This window comes from Pygoscelis adeliae, unplaced genomic scaffold (genome assembly GCF_000699105.1).
Source record: "Pygoscelis adeliae isolate BGI_AS28 unplaced genomic scaffold, ASM69910v1 Scaffold1, whole genome shotgun sequence".
NCBI classification, from domain to species: domain Eukaryota; kingdom Metazoa; phylum Chordata; class Aves; order Sphenisciformes; family Spheniscidae; genus Pygoscelis; species Pygoscelis adeliae.
In genome coordinates, this window is record NW_008824051.1 from 6,082,239 (window position 1) to 6,101,203 (window position 18,965).

General features: G+C 36.9%; 1 protein-coding gene across 4 annotated transcripts in view; it reads right to left on the reverse strand.

Annotated features, from left to right (window-relative positions):
- Positions 1 to 1,806: 1,806 nt before the first annotated feature.
- MARK1 (MAP/microtubule affinity-regulating kinase 1) overlaps positions 1,807 to 18,965 on the reverse strand; it is a 37,608-nt gene continuing 20,449 nt past the window's right edge. Inside the window, exons 9-17 of one of the 4 annotated variants that reach the window (XM_009333671.1) lie at positions 18,759 to 18,858; positions 18,027 to 18,139; positions 16,606 to 16,759; positions 15,255 to 15,448; positions 11,982 to 12,082; positions 8,817 to 8,978; positions 7,737 to 7,988; positions 4,887 to 4,931; positions 1,807 to 2,764 (exon numbers count right to left, since the gene is read on the reverse strand). In XM_009333671.1, coding sequence (XP_009331946.1) covers positions 2,410 to 2,764; positions 4,887 to 4,931; positions 7,737 to 7,988; positions 8,817 to 8,978; positions 11,982 to 12,082; positions 15,255 to 15,448; positions 16,606 to 16,759; positions 18,027 to 18,139; positions 18,759 to 18,858 — 1,476 coding nt within the window. In that variant the 3' untranslated portion in view covers positions 1,807 to 2,409. Of the gene's footprint in view, positions 2,765 to 4,886; positions 4,932 to 7,736; positions 7,992 to 8,816; positions 8,979 to 11,981; positions 12,083 to 15,254; positions 15,449 to 16,584; positions 16,760 to 18,026; positions 18,140 to 18,758; positions 18,859 to 18,965 lie in introns of all 4 variants that reach the window. The other 3 variants (XM_009333672.1, XM_009333670.1, XM_009333673.1) reach the window with 3 other exon arrangements.

Sequence of the window (18,965 nt, forward strand, 5' to 3'; positions counted from 1 at the left end):
TCAGGGCAATTTCACACTGCTGGCAGCTACTGGAAATAATACTGTTTGCAAACTGTCCATATATAGAAACATTAAATTGGGACTTTGGGGGGCCGCGTTTCATGGCAGACGTGAACATTGTTTGTAACCTCTGTCCTCTTGAAACCCTGCCTGTGTTTTGTGGAACATTAATACATCTCTGGTTACATGGAGCGCTGAAAACCAGCGACAATCTAGGGCAAAGTCAGCCCTGTGAAAACGCGGCCTGTAAAGGGGCAAGCTAGCTTAAGTACTTATTCGACCGTCTCACAGCGTGACCTGTATTTTTTCCACTGAACCTTCCGAAAAGACTAAGTTCATACACGATCTTGGATTAACATGACGGTTACGTTCCAGTGATGTATTTTCAAGGCTAATTGAACATCCACGGACATTTGCGGGTAAATTGAGCAGACGCACAAACCCCTCCCGAGGCCGATTCTTAGGGAATTTCTGGAAAAGCTCCTGGACACCCATTTCTAAGAAGTGCGAAACCATCGATACTTTCTGGAGAGCGCAGGACCACAGAACCAACGCGCTGCTAATCCTGAACTCACACAGTGTTGAAGACGAAGTCTGTACACCTTTAGACTATTTTGCTACCTGCAGTAATTACTGCGCTTTCATAAAGGGCAAACAACAAGTATTTTAGTATGAGAACTGTTCAAGTAAGTTTTAATAGAGTGCACCAGTGAATCAAGATGACTTGCATCAGATTTTGTTTCAATGAACATCAGATAAAAAAAGAAAAGGGGCTACAGTTCTTTCTTTCCAAACACCACCCTTTTTCTAAGGCAACAATACACGTCCATTTCCGAACATAACTGTTACAGAGGAAAGCTACATCACAGTACAGTATGTAAAGTCCATCTCGGTCAAGAAGCCATCAGAGAATGGCACATTTACTACACTTACAGCCTTCTAACTTAGGGTTACAGAGTTTACCACAGCTTTTTTTTTTTAATTTTTATTTTTTAAAGTGACAATTTCTTAATGAACTTTCTAGTCTTCACAAGAGTGCGCAGATGGGGCCCATATGTTGATATTACAGTAATTACGACATTAAATAACATTGCACAACCAACCTCTATGGTTAATTCAGTACAAAATAACAAGTATTAAAATGTACCAGTACTAGTGGTTTTACATAGTTTATAATCATTAATTATGAAGGAAAAAAAATGTGGGTGTCTTTTTTTTTTCTTTTCTGTAAGGCAAGTGCCTAATTACAAAGCTGCACATTACAGGCATAATGATGTGGAATAAATACAAGAATCTGGTAAAATATTAAACACAAACAGGTTACATGGGAACAAACTGTACAACCACGAAAGCATAAATCAACAATTTATCATTATAAACAATGTATGTTTAGCTGTAAAATATTAGGTGGAATTGCATGTACTCTTTGGGGGCACATGTTCCAAAAGCCAAGCTAATTCCTGAGGTGGTATTATTAACTTATACAATTGGTCAACACTTCAGATTATCTTGTGCTATTAAACAGTCCCAATATTAGTATATTTCCATAAAATGGAATTTATAGTATTCTGAAGGCAGCAAACAAGTGATATTTTACACCATGATATTCAAATGAAATAATTACGGTTCTCCGTTTTGGTGCTACATTTGTTAATGGGCCATGGGAGTAAGCACTGTAATTTGCAGACAGAACATCACTTACGCCCGGTTTCTGTTCCCCCACAGCTCTGAGCTGGCCCAAGGCAGAACTAAGTTTTTAAACTCTAAGTGCCAACACTGTAAACATGTTTTTGTTTTTTTTTTCCCAACTAAACACTGTCCAATAACAAGGATAAGAGCCAAAGATAAGCAGGAACAGTCTCGTGTAGATCAAAAGCCGATTAGTCATCGACTTTTGGTTCAAACCATGAACAACCTTTAAATAATTAAAAATGGTCATGCTACAGTTGTGAAAACTATTTTTGTGCATTTGACTCAGGACACAAGTTTTTTAAAAAACGCATGATAGAGGTAAGACTTATAAAAACCACCAAAAATGTAAATGATAGGGAAGAACTTTTCCAACTGAAAGCATCAAACATACATTTCTGTGCAGAAATCTAGACAACTATACAAGATCTGAATTTAAGCAGTCATCTTTTTATTATACAACTCTATGAACATAAAATGAACAGAATGCTCTATATACTTACCTGTACATGTGAACATAACTTCTTTAGCTACAGTTATTTAATATAGGTCATACTGGATTTAACTTTACAATTCTGAATAACTATGTATAACCTTATTGCAATAAGGGCAATTTCTACATGGGGAGTTTCACAGGCCAATCACATTAGGCGTAACCAGTACATTCAAAGTGTAGATCATGTATGAATCTTCCCTGATCCCAAAAAATTTAGGTTCTCTTTACAGCTTAAGCTCGTTTGCTATCTTGGAGGCAATGTTCTTAAATGCGATAGAAGTCCCAGATATTCTCTTGAAACGAACTCCATTGAGCGACAATCGCGGCAGTTTGCAGACTTCCATCTCCCACTGAACAAGGCTATCTTGTCGTGCGTCACCGTGAACACAGAAGAGCAAAAACCTCTCTTTTTGTTCGTAATCACAGTTATTAGCGTCTAACACTTTCCGAATCTCTCTCATCATATCATTTGGGTCCATAGAACTGGTGGTCTTCATACTCCACGTGAACCGCAAGGAGCGTGGCTTCGAATCTTTACTATCCTCCTTCTCTCTGTCTTTTGGCTCCCCAGAAGCACTCCTGGAAGAAGCGACACACAGAATAGTCAAAAATAAAAGCAGTATAGCCAAGAGACAGAAGAGAAATACAGTTCTAGAACAGGGGTTTCTAAACCGCGACTGACACACCACTAGTCACACGCACGCTAATTCGAAGAGTTAGGCGGATACTGTTGGAACACTTGCGCACCATCTCCTACTCTCACGCGCGCTTCGGCACAGCACTGGGAGCTGCTGCCAGCGCTGGTGCAGCTCCCAGTAGCGGCACACAAGCAAAGCAAGTCTGGAAACCCCTGCTCTAAAACGTTCTGATGACAACATGTGCAATGGTAACTGCAGCAGACACACGTTACTCCATACTGCTCTAAAGAAAGTGGAATCTATGTAAAAGCATGACTGAAGTTCTGCTGATTTCATGATCTGGAGCATGCCATACACCAACAAAACTGAAGTTGAGGGACACAATCCTGAAGCATAAATCATACTGTAAAAGCAGCAGAGGAAGAACCCCCACCCTGCGATTCACAGGTCTTCTGTTAATTCCCTCCCCTCTTTTCCGCCTTCCCCCCCTTTGGCATTTATTATGTATTTTTGACCTCTCTCTGTGTAGAAAGACCTTACAATAACGTGCTTTATTTTAACTGATGAAGCAGAATTTTGTGCTGTAATTTGGTCGTAAACAGCTTGTTTGTCAACCAGTTGAGTACACAGCCAGCAGCTTTTTCACAGAAGAAACGTGTAGACACAAAGTATTTTAGTTGATAAAATGACTTGGACAAAATTTCAAGGGAGTAGTTTCCAATGAATGATCTTACTCTGACACTTCCTTACCTAATAGATTACTTATTCTGTTGTAGAAAGCATTTTGAGAAACAGCACTAATTCTTTTAAAGTAATTCCACAGCCAACTATTTCTGTTCTTGTCCCAGGTACTTGAGATGCCTGATGCCTCCCCATGCATCGCTGGGGAAAGGTGCTGTTCTCATTTCGATAGTCTATAAACTGTGGCTATTCAGAGAGGAGTCAAAACAAGCATTTTTAATTTAACTTGCAGTGTGATCCCCAGAGAACCACATCGATATTAAGGGATAGAGCATGGCAGGGATAAGATCTCAAACGACTTTTAGCCCAAAACAGACACTGTAGGATGACAAAAAGTAGAGGAAGCTAGAGAATGAAAGCAAGAGCTGAAAGCAACTTCACACTTCATTTCATTTGAACATTTGATTAATCTCTTTTCCCTTTCCATGTCAAGAATTCGACGGCTAATAGACTTTGAATTGAAAAGGGCTAACGTAGATTAAATGCATTGTGTATTAAGCAATGTATCCTGTTAAGAATATGCTGCTTTTTTTTTTTAATAAAGGCTTTCTGTTTTGAAAACTAAGTCGATACGTTCTGTACGTGACCAGTTTAGAATGCCAACTACAATGCCTGTTCATTAGAGAGCATAAAAATAAAGAGTTATGCACTGTGCTAAGCACACCAAAAATGCAGAACCAAATGCTGAAACATGGCAAAAGAGCAGATATACTGGAAAATGAGCATATGAAGGAATGCTTTATTACTAACAAAGCATCTATAGGCTTGTGTATGGCGGTTGCCATACAAATTCAGTATTTAGCAGTCACCACCCTTTTTGTCTGAATGTCACTTATTTTATTTCTCAGTGCAAAGTGACATTCATTTCTCAGGGACTGTAAGGTGTTTACTTCTGGCAAACAGCAGCTTTCGTAATGAACACAGTATGTAACTATAGTAAAAATTTAATATACACATATATACACACAGACACACACAAAGTATACTACATTCTCCACTGAAACCAAAAGTAAACACCATTAAATATTTATAAGCCAAAACATGATTTTAAGTGCCTAAATGATTGGTTAGCTCCTACAGGGGGCTTTATTATTCAAAGGAATATGCTTAAATAAAAGTTTTATATTAAATACTTCGCAAGAAAGCAAAAATGAGGGATAAAGAACCTCACCAAAACCCCCTCCCCCCAAATAAAAAACATTTTTGAAATGCAGATTACTTAAGCACTATTCTATTTTACATCCTGATTAAAAATCTTTAAGAAATCACTTAAACCTTGATGCGAAAGACCTAGGAGCGAAGTATTAATAGTGGCTCCTCACCTTGAGGTGTCAGTTCTGCCACTGGCTTCGCCTTCACTTGGATCCCTCAAAACAAAGTTAAGGTTGAGATTCAATGATAAAGGTGAAAAATAAAAGTTAAGAAAACCTACATCTAGAACAACGTTAAATAGCTGCTGAACAAAAAAAAATAAAAATAAATCAGTATAGTAATGTCAAACCTAATACTGTTTAATAATATTTTTTTCACAGCTGTAATTTTAATTTCCCTTTATGATAACTTAACTTCTTTCAGCTCTGACATGTAATTGATTAATGTTGTTTTTAAACTGATGGTAAAATTAACGTGTTGTTCTCAACCTACTGCAGACAGAGCAATGGCCACATGTAATTCCAGCAAGCACAGAGGAGTAGTCGATCAAGGTGGTCCAGGGGGGCTCCACTCTGCACCCTTCTGGGCCAGGCCTTTAGACCTCAGTCCTGAAAGCATTTAGGTACATGCCCATGCTTAAGCACACTCAAGTAATTAAAGAGAAGACGTGCCTAAGAGTTTGCGAGACCAAATGTTTGGAGCCCAGTTCAGAAAGGTTACTTCAGCATCTGCTTAACTTCAAGCAAATCAGCTGTTACGTTGACTTAGGTAAGATTACTGGTGAGCTTGAGGTTAAACGTATCTTTTTTTATCCCGTTGAATTAGAGCTGTACTTTACCAAGGAACGGTTTTGTATTATGCCTTTTTAGTCTGAAGCCACTTGAAATATATCCATAGATTGTATAAGCCACCTAGGTATGTTCCTAGTGCTGCTGTACAAACATTTTAGCACCCAATTTCAATTAGCTAATTAATTTAATACCTTCAAAACACAAATACTTTAGTAAATAACATCAGAGAAATATTATTTGACATAAACCATTGATACAAAATACTTCAATACCCTATTCATTAAGCATTCTCATTATGCATTTATTTCATATACTCACCAGAAAAGGCATTTACCTTCGCCAAAAGATAGTAAAAAAAGTCTTTCATGACACCTTTTAATCAAAGTATGCTTTAAACCATTATTTCCTGAACAGTACAGAAGTTAAAAGGCATGCAGTTATGTGAGCCAACTAAAAGAACAGCAACCCCTCCCGAACCTCCACCCGTGTAATCCCAGCCACCAGGAGTCTCAAACAACCCAAAGTTTAAAAAAAATAAACACACAAAACACCAACAAAACACTCCACCACCACCAGCAACACAACAAACAAAAACCCTGCAAGGCCTTCACTATAGCAAAATGAATTTTTAGCAGTATAAAACATAATAGGAAATGGTATAAAAGTGTTCTATAGTAAAGATCATTTTAAAAAGACATCAATTTACAGTGTTAACAGTTTACAATATTATTTTAATATTGTAGTTTAATATAATGAAAATATTAATTCTTTGATCTGACTCTTCAAAAAAATTCACAATACCATTCCTTGCAAATAACAATGAGCTATAACGCAAAAAACCAGCCCATGCTCTTGAAATCGGTTAGTTACTTAACGGAAAATACCTTTCATCCCATTTGGAAGTCTACACTGACACCACAGTTGACTACCTAACTTTTTTTTCTCTTTTTAAAACCAGAGAACAAACTCTCTCCCCCCAACTATGTAAGTGCTGGAGATACCAACAATGGAGGATCATAGTCCTGTATCTTCAGGTTTCTGAAAAAAGAAAATCATTCACGTACTTTTTTTTTTTTTTTAGGTCATCATAGGAGGTATTACTTAGACACACTACCAGCTCACCAGGTTAAATCGATTTTATGAGGAACATCACCACATTTCTAGCTTTCTCTCCTCTCTTCCCTTGTGATATCGCCTTATGCAATTCATATTTTACTTACAAATTTGCAACTGCTAGCTTAACCTAGCTTTGAATTTATCCTTTTTTTTTTTTTTAAACACACAAATGATAGAATACAGTACATAACAGCATGATTCTGTAAAGAAAATAGATGTTTCCAAGATATAATTCTGTTGTAAAACTGGCAATAATGCAGTATGGACACATCCATAAGTAGGCTTAAGAATTATACGTAAATCACTGTTAGAGAGAGGCAAACTGAAAATTAAGTCCCATTTTGGGAAAGCTATTGTGACTGTTAAGTTAACAGTCACTTGATATTAAACAGTGCATTTGAAAATCTTTCCCAGCACCTCTCCTCGCAGTATTATTACTGTTCGCATCATCACAGGATTGAACGCAGGTCCAGGATGTGTGGGTTTTCTTCTTTTAGAATCCTGAACTTACATTTGAAGAAGCTGGTAACATGATATGAGAGGCTGCATGGTACTGAAATATTAGTATTTCCAGACATCCAGACTTCTGCCCACTTCTAGGCTTCTCATTTATTCACAGATTTTAGAATTCCCTGAAATAATTTGTTAATACCTATTCCCTCTAAGCACAGCAATAAAATTGCTGTAAATATAGCCCTTGCAACAAACTGCACCCAGTTGAAAAAGTAAAATATTGTTACTATTAAATAATGACTCATTTTTAAGTCACTGCTCACAGCATTTAAGTTCATTTGATTTTAACTTAATTGTAGCATCTTTGTATTTTAGCTGTAAAGCATGAGCAAAAAAACCTTTTAAGTAGCATTCTCTTGCTCCTTTAAGATAAAGAAGCAGAATAGCTGGTCAAACATAATGGTTACCATATACACAGAGAAGTAAAACAAGGCAGGTTCTTGAAGGAACACACAAAACAAGCAGCATTCTAACTAAATTTACATTTACTTCAGACTTAAACTAGAAATTCTCCATGACTTTGCAATTATGGCCCTAGTTATAGGCTGAGCTTTTTTTTCCATTTGTTTGTTTTTTTCTCTTAAAAATCGAGGTACTAACCTGCGAACAAACTTGGAAGTTATCTTGCTTATTATACCAGTTGATGTCCCTCTTCTAGCATGTGCAAAAGCACCGGTTTCATGTGATGGTGAGGCGGGCGGTCCATTGTAAGTGGCATTACGCCGCTCCCTTAGCTGCTCACCATGGAAAGTGCTTCGACTTGAACTCCCCCGAGGAAAGCGGGTTCGGTCTGGAGTGGTAGTGCTAATACTATGAGCAGACGGGGAAGCAGCAGGCACTCTTTGAGTTGCACTGCTGGGAAAACAGAAGCATAAATAAAGAGAAAGACTATGCTAGAAACCCTCCTACATGACAACCATTTCTCAAAGATAGGAAGAAAACCCCCGCTCTTGATTCTTTTTTTTTTTTTATTTTTCAAAACCTGAATCTGCTACTGAGGTGCTTTTATGATTCATACTTAGAAATAATCAAGAGATATTTTCATTGTAAAATCAAATTATCTCAAGTATTAAAAGCAGTTAAAATGTATACACAGATAATAGGACAAAGGAAAAAAGGCAGAAAAGTCTGTAGTAAGATCTGAAAGTGTTCCCAGCCCTCTTCCAGAAAAATATGTTCATCAAAACCTTTAACACACAAGCACTCCAAAAACTTAACAGATATTTCTTAAGTAGTAATCATCTGGCACAAATAGTAAATGTATAAAGCTATTTGGGCAGTTAATAGTAAGAGCAACTATACTATGGTGCTTTTAGACAGAAATGAGCCTAGCAATCTACAAAACCAAGAGGTTAACATTTCAGTATTTCATTTGAATTTATGGTGGTCTGTGCTGTACAGTCCTGTCTAAATTAGTTAAATTTTTAACTACTTAGGTTTTCCAGAAGCTTCCAGGAGGAGGCAGTCAAGGAACATCTTTAACTGTGTGCAAACGTGTGATGAACAAAATCAGGCTTAAATCATCTGTAATACCCACACTACTTGAGTAAGCTACTGTTTCGGAACAGAACGCAACATGACAGTTTCAAATAGATTACAAACATATTGAAGCATATCATGAACTGAACAACAACATTTTTAAAGTGCACAGCATTAAAGAAATAATAATCAACTTATTACCTTGGTCGGTAAGCTTCAGTGCCATCTTTGATGGTTGGCAGTGTAACTTTTATAGGATGTCCAGAGGCAGACATGGACTTTTGATGTCGAGGCCGTGTTGATACAGTAGAAGCTACTGTAGAGCCTGCAGAAGATGTGCTACTTGCAGACATTTCTGTTAGGCTTTTACCATGGCAGCAAGGCAAGAGGGACGGACAAATGAAAAGAGAAGAGAAAAGTTAGTCTAAAACCCCATAGAAAACAGGGAAAATAACAACTAATTTCTTCTTTTATAAGATAGCAAGTGCTGTTTAAATAACCAGAAGACTGAGTGACCAGGCTGCCTTAGTCAGCTAAAGTAAGTAATACAGAATTCTGAGAAAATTATGTTCATCCATAAATCAAATCACCATATATGTTAAATTAGGCCTTTTCATTCCTCCCAAGATTAAAGCTTACACACACATTATTCAAAGTAATGAAGAAAGAGTACAAAGAATACATGGAAATAGTAAAAAATACTGAAAAAGAAATTTGCAAGACTTAAATAGATTGAATAAATAGACTCTCTTTTTGTGAAGTGAATACCCTTATTTTCAGTTAAAACTCAACCACCTAAAACTTGAAACATTTGCAACTGCTGTCACATTATCACTTGGAAGTGACTGTGTTTTTAAAGGACCAAGTTGTACTTCTCCTCTGGACTTTTCCACAGTGTTTTAAGGAAAAGGTAGCTCCATCAGAAAGCCCTGACCTATGGAAGAGAAAACAGGCAGCAACCACTCAACAGCCACGAAAGCAATTCTGAATTATCTTTTCCCCTTATTTACCAAAAAGTTGCCAATTTTGAACTTTTGGTAAACGGTCAAAATATTCTCAGGAGAGGAAAAAAATTCCCTTCCATTCTGATTAGGTTCTTCCAAATATCTTCAGCCATTAAATAGTTAGAGGTGTTATATCCCTAAGAAACAATGAAAGACAAACAAAACATAGGTAGCCTCACGTCTATATTTCCAATCACTTTATTTTCTATCATGGTAACACCTTGCAATGTTACGTATGTGGAACTACTTGTACCTTATTACATGGCTACTACACGTCTTCAGCAACACAAAATTGCATTCATTTCTGAAAGACATCTTCAATACCTTCGAGAACGTCAATATGCCATAAAACGCCTCTGACAGTGACAGCACTGCAATTTGAGAAATCCTCTGGTTATCAGTACCTGGGGCTGCCATGCTCTATATGTCTTCCAAAAGATGAAATCCCTACAGGCACATGATAACCAAAACCCCTCAACCTGCCTTCAAATAAGCATTGAGTGAAATCAAAATTTTGAAAAGCTGTAAAAGCTCACTCAGGAGCTTACTTCTCTGATAGAGACACGATGTAAAAGTCTGCCCCCGACCCCGGGAGGAAGGCAGTGGGAAGCCTTCCCTTCCCCCAGGCGAGGGAAGGCTCTTTCCTGAGCCTCGCAGAGCAGCACCTGCGGCTGCTTGCCAAGGGGAACAAAATGGTCTGCTCTGCTTCAAGCAAAAATATTCACCTTCTGTACCAGCTCTCTATCCCAGCCACTGTTAGGCTGAGCCAACCCCTTCAAGACACAGTCCCTTCCACCGGTACTTTTATTTCTGCTTTGCCTAAGTGGCGAGGAAGGGATGAAAGTAGCGACAAAACTACTGTGTTATTAATTTTTAAAACAAAAGTCAAATGACTTAGGCCAAACTACAGCTTTGCCTCTACAAGCATAAATGAAGTTGCATTAATAATGTATTAGCAACAACAGTCCCAAAGCTAAATAATATCTGTAGCAAAGAGGTAAAGATTTCAGATGAATAATCCAATGACCCAAGATGTTCAGCTACACCAAATCCAAACTGAACTGCAACACAATGTAGGAAAGGCAAAAATACAGCTCAAAAGAAAATCCTCGTCCTTCATTTTTCAGAGTGTGCTCAAAGAACTAAGCATATTCATTGCACTGATGAAAGGAATAGGGATTAAAAGTCAGCTGTCTTTTCAATACTATAGAAAAAAAATTGTAAAATGAAAAACTTCAAAATAAAATCCCTTCTCATTATAGTGGTTTTGGTATTAAATCTATTGAAAGAAAAACTTTATCGATCTTTGAGATCAGAAAAATCTATTTTAGTATATATTTTAACCCTAAATCTAAATGTGTTATCTTGTTTCTTTTTAAACAAGGATTGTTACAAAAGTTGTTCAAATATTTTGAACATTATAAAAAAAGTTTGGAAAGACACTTTTGAAAACACCCACCTAATAATTTGAAATTAAATATTGAAAATTAGTTTTGTGTTTTTTAACATACTTCCTTAAAGCAATTGAAATAGCTGTACTTTACATGTTCCATAGCTTATCATTTTAATATAGATCAACAGCCCTATGCTTTTCCTATTTCCAAAATTAAATGCATCATTACTAGATTATGTTATTTCGTGCTAGGGATTTTTTGCTTCATTTTACCTTAACTGTTTTATTTAAATAGCTTAAAAAAATCAGAGTAGGATCTATTGCTTTAAACTAAAAAAAAAAAAAATAAAAATCCTGTTTTTATTACTCTCCATTAAAGCCAATGTTTTATTTTTCAGTCAGGTACAGGGGTTAACTAACACCAAGGATGAACAAAGAACGTATTTTTAAAAAAGTAATTGTGTCAATGTTAAATACAATAGTATTTAACAAAACATACTAAACTGAGTGTAATTATCATCCCGCATACAGATACAAATTGGTTACCATCACTACTAAAATATTATTTAGGCCAAAAAATGGTATCGAAAAGGATCGACAAGTCTTAACAATTTCAATTCTTTGAGAGAAATGAAAAAGAATCAGGCTCCACTGTCAGGGTGATCCATCTGAAGTTCTCCACAGCAGAATCGCCTATTTAGTTGTGAGCATAGTTACCTTACTCTGTGTTGGAAGACAACCCTTGGTAATAAACGTGATTCCATAAAAAGAGGCAAAGGCAGATCTACACATTTAGACATAAATTTCATCACAAACATAGAAACTGCAGTGGAAGACAAGATGAAAACATACAGTCGGACTTTATGTATTTCATGCCATGCTTCATAATGGTATTGATTAATTGCATAACCTACTTCTGTGCCTCTCTTCTTGTACCCAAATTAATAAGCAAGAAAAGTTAAAGAATACCTGTTGTCCTTCCCATTCTGTATTGCAGAATAGCGATCTGAAGAACGTTCACAAACGTAAGTGTTCCTCCTTGTCATTCCACTACCAGAAAATACATTATTCTAGAAGAAAATTAAGACTAAAATTAAATTAAATACTTTATTCTACTATATATTATGTTGTACAAAAATGTAAGCATTGGAAGCAAATCAAAATAGAGTTTCAGCCGCTTACGTATATTCTTAATGTCTTCAAATGAACTAGGTTAATCTGTTGACACAAGTCATTTATATCATCAGCTATTTTTTTCCCCAATAGCTCATTCACCACCTCACTGCTGTACCATTGAGAGTACGCTAAAACAAAATGTAGAGAAATGTAATTTTGCTGATACTTGCTTTAGTAAGTATTATTACCCAATTCCCACATACTGTGTTACTGAATTGTCTCTGGGATCAAAGGAACAAACGGGAATCCCAGAGAACACATCTATTGGTCTGGTTGAAAGGCTTCCCTGGGCAGATTAAGTTGCTGATGTCCTGGTTTCAGCTGGGATAGAGTTAATTTTCTTCCTAGTAGCTGGTACAGTGCTGTGTTTTGGATTTAGGGTGAGAATAACGTTGATAACACACCGATGTTTTAGTTGTTGCTAAGCAGTGCTTACACTCGTCAAGGACTTTTCAGCTTCCCATGCTCTACGGGCTGAGAAGGCTGGAGGTGCACAAGAAGCTGGGAGGGGGCACAGCCAGGACAGCTGACCCAAACTGGTCAGAGGGACATTCCATACCATGCGACGCCATGCTCAGTACATAAACTGGGGGAAAGCTGGCCGGGGGGGCCGCTGCTCAGGGACTGGCTGGACATCTGCCGGCGGGTGGTGAGCAATTGCATCGTGCATCACTTGCTTTGTATATTCTTTTATTATTATTATCATCATCATATTTCAATTATTAAACTGTCCTTATCTCAACCCACGAGTTTTCTCACTTTTACTTTTCCCCGATTCTCTCCCCCATCCCACTGGGGGTGGGGGAGAGAGTGAGCAAGCAGCTGTGTGGTGCTCAGTTGCTGGCTGAGGTTAAACCACGACAGCCAACTAGAGCTCCAGCCTTACAGTTTGTTGCCCCTTGTCAAAAGGGTTTTCAAGAGAAAGATGAAAAGATTATCGATCTGTGTCAGTCAACCCAGAAATTATGATGCAGATAACATGGCAAATAGGTCTTGTAGCAACAAATACTGATGGGACTTTCTGTTACTAATTTCAGTTTGCACAAGCTTCATAAAATACCTGCATTCTCCTCCTCCCCCTGCCACGCACAGATTAGATGCTGAAGACTTACTTTCAGTACATGACATACAATTCTCAGTTTTTAATACAGTACATATTGAATTTGGGGTGGGAGAGGTTTGCAAAGCGCTAACATTACATACTGGCACAAAATTCAAATACACTAAACTCGGGTACTGTAGGACACCATGAACTCTGCAAGATTTACTGTGTGTTTAGGTCTCCCTCATCTACAGCTTTTCAGCGTTAGTATCACCCTGCAGAGACTACTGAATAAACTGTTTCAAAGCCAATTCATAAGGAAGATTAACAACTGCAGTAACTGTTACTGAAATTAAACTCTTGTAAGTTAGACTAATATGACTGAAGGTGATAAATATGTTGTTAAGAAATCCTGCCTTCCCTAACATCATGTTACCCTCAAAATTACACAAAAGTATTTTAAAATTATGCACATTAAATTAGCTTTGTTCATTTTAAATGTTTGAGTTTTTTAAAACAAATTCACTTTTTTCTGTGTAAGCTGCTCAACCTTAACTACTGCTGCAATATCAGACACCACTATTCCTTAATCGTGCCCATCACATAGCCTTTCACAAAGTCCCCAAAATAGTAACAGAGCTAAAACTGTACAAATACTGAAGTTGTTATTAGCAAGTAAATCAATTTCTCATTCTTCATAGCAAAGATACTCCATTTAATCAGTTCTCACAAAGCAGAGAAATGCTTTTGACATATCAGCTTGTACCATACATGACTAATCAGCTTTGGGGCAATATAGTTTTGGGAAAGCTCAGATATGAAATCTAATCTTAGAAGACTCAAAGTTCCTGCATGTAATCCACACAGCCATAATTTCCAAGACTCTTTGTGTGTGTGTGTGTGTGAAATCTATTTAAAATTTGAAAACACTGTTTAAAGCATCTGTGGATGTATTGCAAACACAGCCTGCAGAACATTAAGAGTTAAATGAACTTCAGCATTTATTTTGTTTGAAGAGAATTCTAGCAGAAATGCATATCATCTTCCCAGAATATCCAAGATGGGAGCCAGCACATAGAATCCCAGAGGACAACAAGAATCCCATCTACTGTACTAAAAGATGACCAGAATTTTTGTATTTAATACAGCCTGTCTCTTAAATAGCAAAAAGTATACTTGAATCTTAAGTTATGATTCATGCGTATTTCTTTTTTTTTCCTTCACATGAACTCTTGCTCCTAAGTAGCTGTTCAAACACTATGCAGTGTTTTTTCGTTGTGTATCCTGAACACCGGTACTACCGCACATGAACTTCCACAAGGCAAAGCAGATGCTTTCACATGAGGAGAGACGGACTTTCCTATTTGGAACAAAGATGTCTGAGGCAGTAATATGATAGCGGTTTACAAAACTACGAATGATATCATAACAGAAGGACTAGCAAATTAATCATTTCTTAATACAAGAACCAGGTTGTAACTCATAAGATCAACGGGCACACACGCCAGGGAACAAGTGGGTTGTTGCCCCTCACCTCACCCCATTTCTGAAGTCCAAAATGAAGTGGTTTCAGAAAGCTGAACAGACAAATTCACAGAGAAAAAAGTTCGTAAGAGATACCATGTAGGATCATTCAGATGAAAACTCCAATTCAGGAAGTCCCTTGACTTCCTTGTAGATATACAAGCATTAGAAACCAGAAAAAGAGCACTCCATATTAGCTCTGTTCTTATGTTCTTTCAAAATATCCACTATTTGTCTTGACAGATCTTCAGTTTGCCCAAATGCAGACATTCTTGTGCGTACTGTTACGTTACTGTTAGAAAAAGTCAAGTTGTGGGGGGAAGGGAAAGGTTTATTTTAAAAGACATCCACTGTAGCCTATTTCTGTCTGCCAGTAAAAGTTACCAGAAATAGACTTAGTGGCTTATTCAGTAACCATTAGGTCTATAGTAACCTTATGCTGCAGATTTTGTTTAAATAGGGAAAAATAAATATAATAAACCAAAAGCGCGCACACTCACACTGGGAACTGTAGTCGATTTCTTTCTTTCGGGACCCACAAGTGGACTTGCAGCCATCTCTCCCTTGGATCCCACTGTAGTGCTGCTAAGTTTGCGTGAGACATCTTTGTCCCAGTCTTCTTTCTGTTCACTTTCCACACTATTTGCCTGAGCCCTTTTTGTGTATGACACAGCAGGAGGAATTGAGGGACCAACTGCCAAATAAAAACAGTATTAATAATACCTAAAAATAATCACTGCATTTTTCTTGGCCAAAATAGTCTAAATATAATTCCCCGAGTCCAAAAAAAGCATTTTAAACAACTACGACTGCAAACTCAGCACATATACCAAGTTATTAAATTGAGCTTTGACAGCCTACGTTCTTTTTACCCACTCTTCATCACCAATTTGCAGTTCAGAATTAGTTCCCATTTCATATCAATACGTAAAACCTAGAAGAGTATTTTAATTCTCATTTTAAACCCATGTAATTTGTGCAATATTATGAAAAAAGGAATTAGAGGATACTTTTCAAATTATTTTTAGTACTTTTTGCCGCATGTCTTTTCCTCTAAACTCTATGAAAGATGTTTTTTCCCCTGAAAACCCTAGAACTACTTTGTTTAAAAGCATGTTTATACTTGGAAAAAATCACAGTTCTTTCCCACTCGTCATTCTTTAAAATGCTTTGGGGCAAATCCTCCATTGGTAGAATTTTACATTCCCTTGAAATAAAATTACATCAGCTGGTGATCTTCAAAATATTGGTTACTTTTTTGGAAAAAACACCACCACACTAGCACAGAGGGAGTATAGTCTTGGGAAAAAAATTAGAAAGAACAACATAAGTGAGGCAGAGAAAAGGGCCAAACATTTTAGAAATATGTCATTTGCTGGTTCTCTTTGAGGGGGAAAAAAAATAAATAAAATCACCTTTCATTTAATGTTTTAAATATGCACTCCTTTGTGATGTAACCACTTTCACCTGAAAATGTTTCCTGACTACTTGGTAAAACTGTTGTCTCTCGGAAACAAACAATTTGGCCCCAACTCCAAATTTACTGATAAACGTAATGGTTTGCAGCCTTTGAGTTTATCCAGACCAACATTTTGCCCCTAGTTCCTAAACAGGAAACATCCTCAAGCTCTTTAGTGAGTCAACCAACTAACAAGTCCAAAAAATTCAATCCGTAAATTACATTGACCCAGATTTACCACAGAAGCGTTCATACAAATAAAAGCATCACAGCGGAGCACGATGAGATACACAACAAATGCACAGAGTGGTGGACCTCCCAGGTTCACAAAACACTGCACATTCAGACTTAAATTGTGTATGTTACTTTACTTGTTGGAATGTCATCCCCACCATGATCACTGAACCGCCGTTGTTTCTGATTAGTTGATATACTCCGCTGGACCTTCAGGTGAGCGGGAGACTGCACAGAACTGTTGTTGAGGTCGCTGCTAGGACGAGACCTTTGACCCAAGTTGCTGCTGGACAAGGACTCGCCTCCTTCAAACTACAAGAAAAACAGTTTTTCAAAGCATAAACAAAATTCAACATCAGTAGTACTTTTATGGCATAATAAAGTGAAGAGTTCCAATCAAAGTCTTTTTTTTTTTAAATTTAAAATTGTATCCAGAGTTTAATTTTCTTCAAGATTTTATCACCTCATCTGTGTTTAATGCGCTTTAAAAACACACAGCTAAAAGCTAAGAAGTTAATGAATGCTCAAAATAAAATTAGAAGAATCTTGACAGTAACAAGAACTGTCCTATTTTAAAACCTAAGCCAAAGAATGGCTCCCCCTGCATTTTTTTTTTTTAAAGCTTAAAGAGCATTGATAGCTTCAGAACAATTTCAAAATGCATTGGATTGAGTCAGAAGAGCTAAAAAAAGCAAGTATTACTGATTCAAGATTCTTTATGGCCTTCAACACATCTTTAAAAAGTATGTAACTCAGCCACTGGTTTGTCGATATCTAAAGAAGCACAAATTGTAAGAGCAGTGGAAAAGACAAATATCCTCTTCCGAGCAGTTTGAGTCAAAATCATTTTAGACAGATTCCCTCCATGCTCTGCCATCACAAGGGAATTCTGGTTCAGAGATGTTGTGGGAAAATGCACTCAAGGATGCACATATCAGATCTTCACTATCTTAGAAATGAAGGAAGGCCAATGAAGCAGCAGGAAAAAAATTCTTTCAAAAAGAAAGCTTTGGTCTCGGCTTGATTTCTTGAAAATCCCTGTGGTCCCAAAAGATCTACAGATCCCTCTAGTTCCAAAACAGTCAAGAGATTTTCTATTATAAATTTATTAATGACTACAATGCAATTATTTATTAAATAATAAAATATACTATACTATAGTGTACGAGTGAGAAAGGATGAGTACATTTCTGAGAAATAAAGGATGTCACGTCTTAGTAGGTAGAAGAGTAGTTGCTCTAGTCAAATCAACCATTTCAGATTTTAACTGTAAACACATGACAGGAAGAAGATTCGGCACTTAAAAGTTATGCCACTTCAGATTAACAGCTAGCTTTTTAAAAAAGCAATTCAACGTATTTACAAGCAAATGTGAAGATACTATATTCAATCTATTTCTTCATATGGGAACTAACAGGATATCCAAGAAGATATGAAAAGGGAAGGACATTAATTAGTTATCAATTACAATTCTTTAAAAGATGTTACAAAATAGTTCATAAAAACATCGACAACCAGAATATTCAACCCAAGCAGATATAAAGGCCAAAATAGAAGATGTAAATTAGGTAGCACTTACTTCAGGTGGTTTTCTACCTAAAAGCAGGTAAGTAGCCATGACTTCATCATACTTTTGGTTTACTAAAGATTCATGGATTTCTTCTCTTGAAAATCCCATTGTGACCATAATGTCTAAAAGTAAAAAGAGCTAGGATACATTAGCAGAGTAAGTGCTTGGGTTTACTGACAACTTAAGGACAATGAAAACAGAAAAAAACCCTTATAATTTAACAGGTAACTGGGATTCAGCTCAACCAACATCATCTTTTCTATGCAGAATCAAAACGGCTACAACTCCCCTCTTTCATTGTTTTCTTCTTGAAAACTCTGAACTATGTTATTGAACATAGTTCAACATTATTCAACATTAAATGTTATTCAACAAACAAATAAAACATTGGCAAACAGAAACTGTGAATGGCTACAGGGCCAACAGTATCTTTCTCTGTAGTACAGAGTATCTTTTACCCACAGCGGGTAAAAATTCTTGCCCTCATAACAAAATCTGTTTCCTTCTGCCTGTTGAATTCTGTAATCTTGTCTTTTGCTGTGCTTGTAGATTCATGTCAGCTCAGTGAAGTCACAAGGGTAACTATAAGGAAGGCACTGTAATAAAATTTCTCATTTAAATAAAAAGAAAACATTTTACTTGTACAATGAGATTGTATCTCAACTTCGGTAATGGTTTAGTTTGACTCACAAGATACAATTGCCTATACCATCAGATGCAACATCCTTGTAAAAGTCTTACCTATTCTCTTGGTGTCATTAAAATCTGGTTCAGGCTCAGTATATGGCTTTAGTTCTTCTTCTTCATGGCCAACATTCATCCACCGATCCTTCATAATTTGCTAAGAAAATAAGTGAGCTTTAGGTCAATATGCCATTTACCATACCCAATTAAATCTGTGCTAGCTGATCTGGGGAAAAACAACTTAAAATTCTACTAATCTGAATG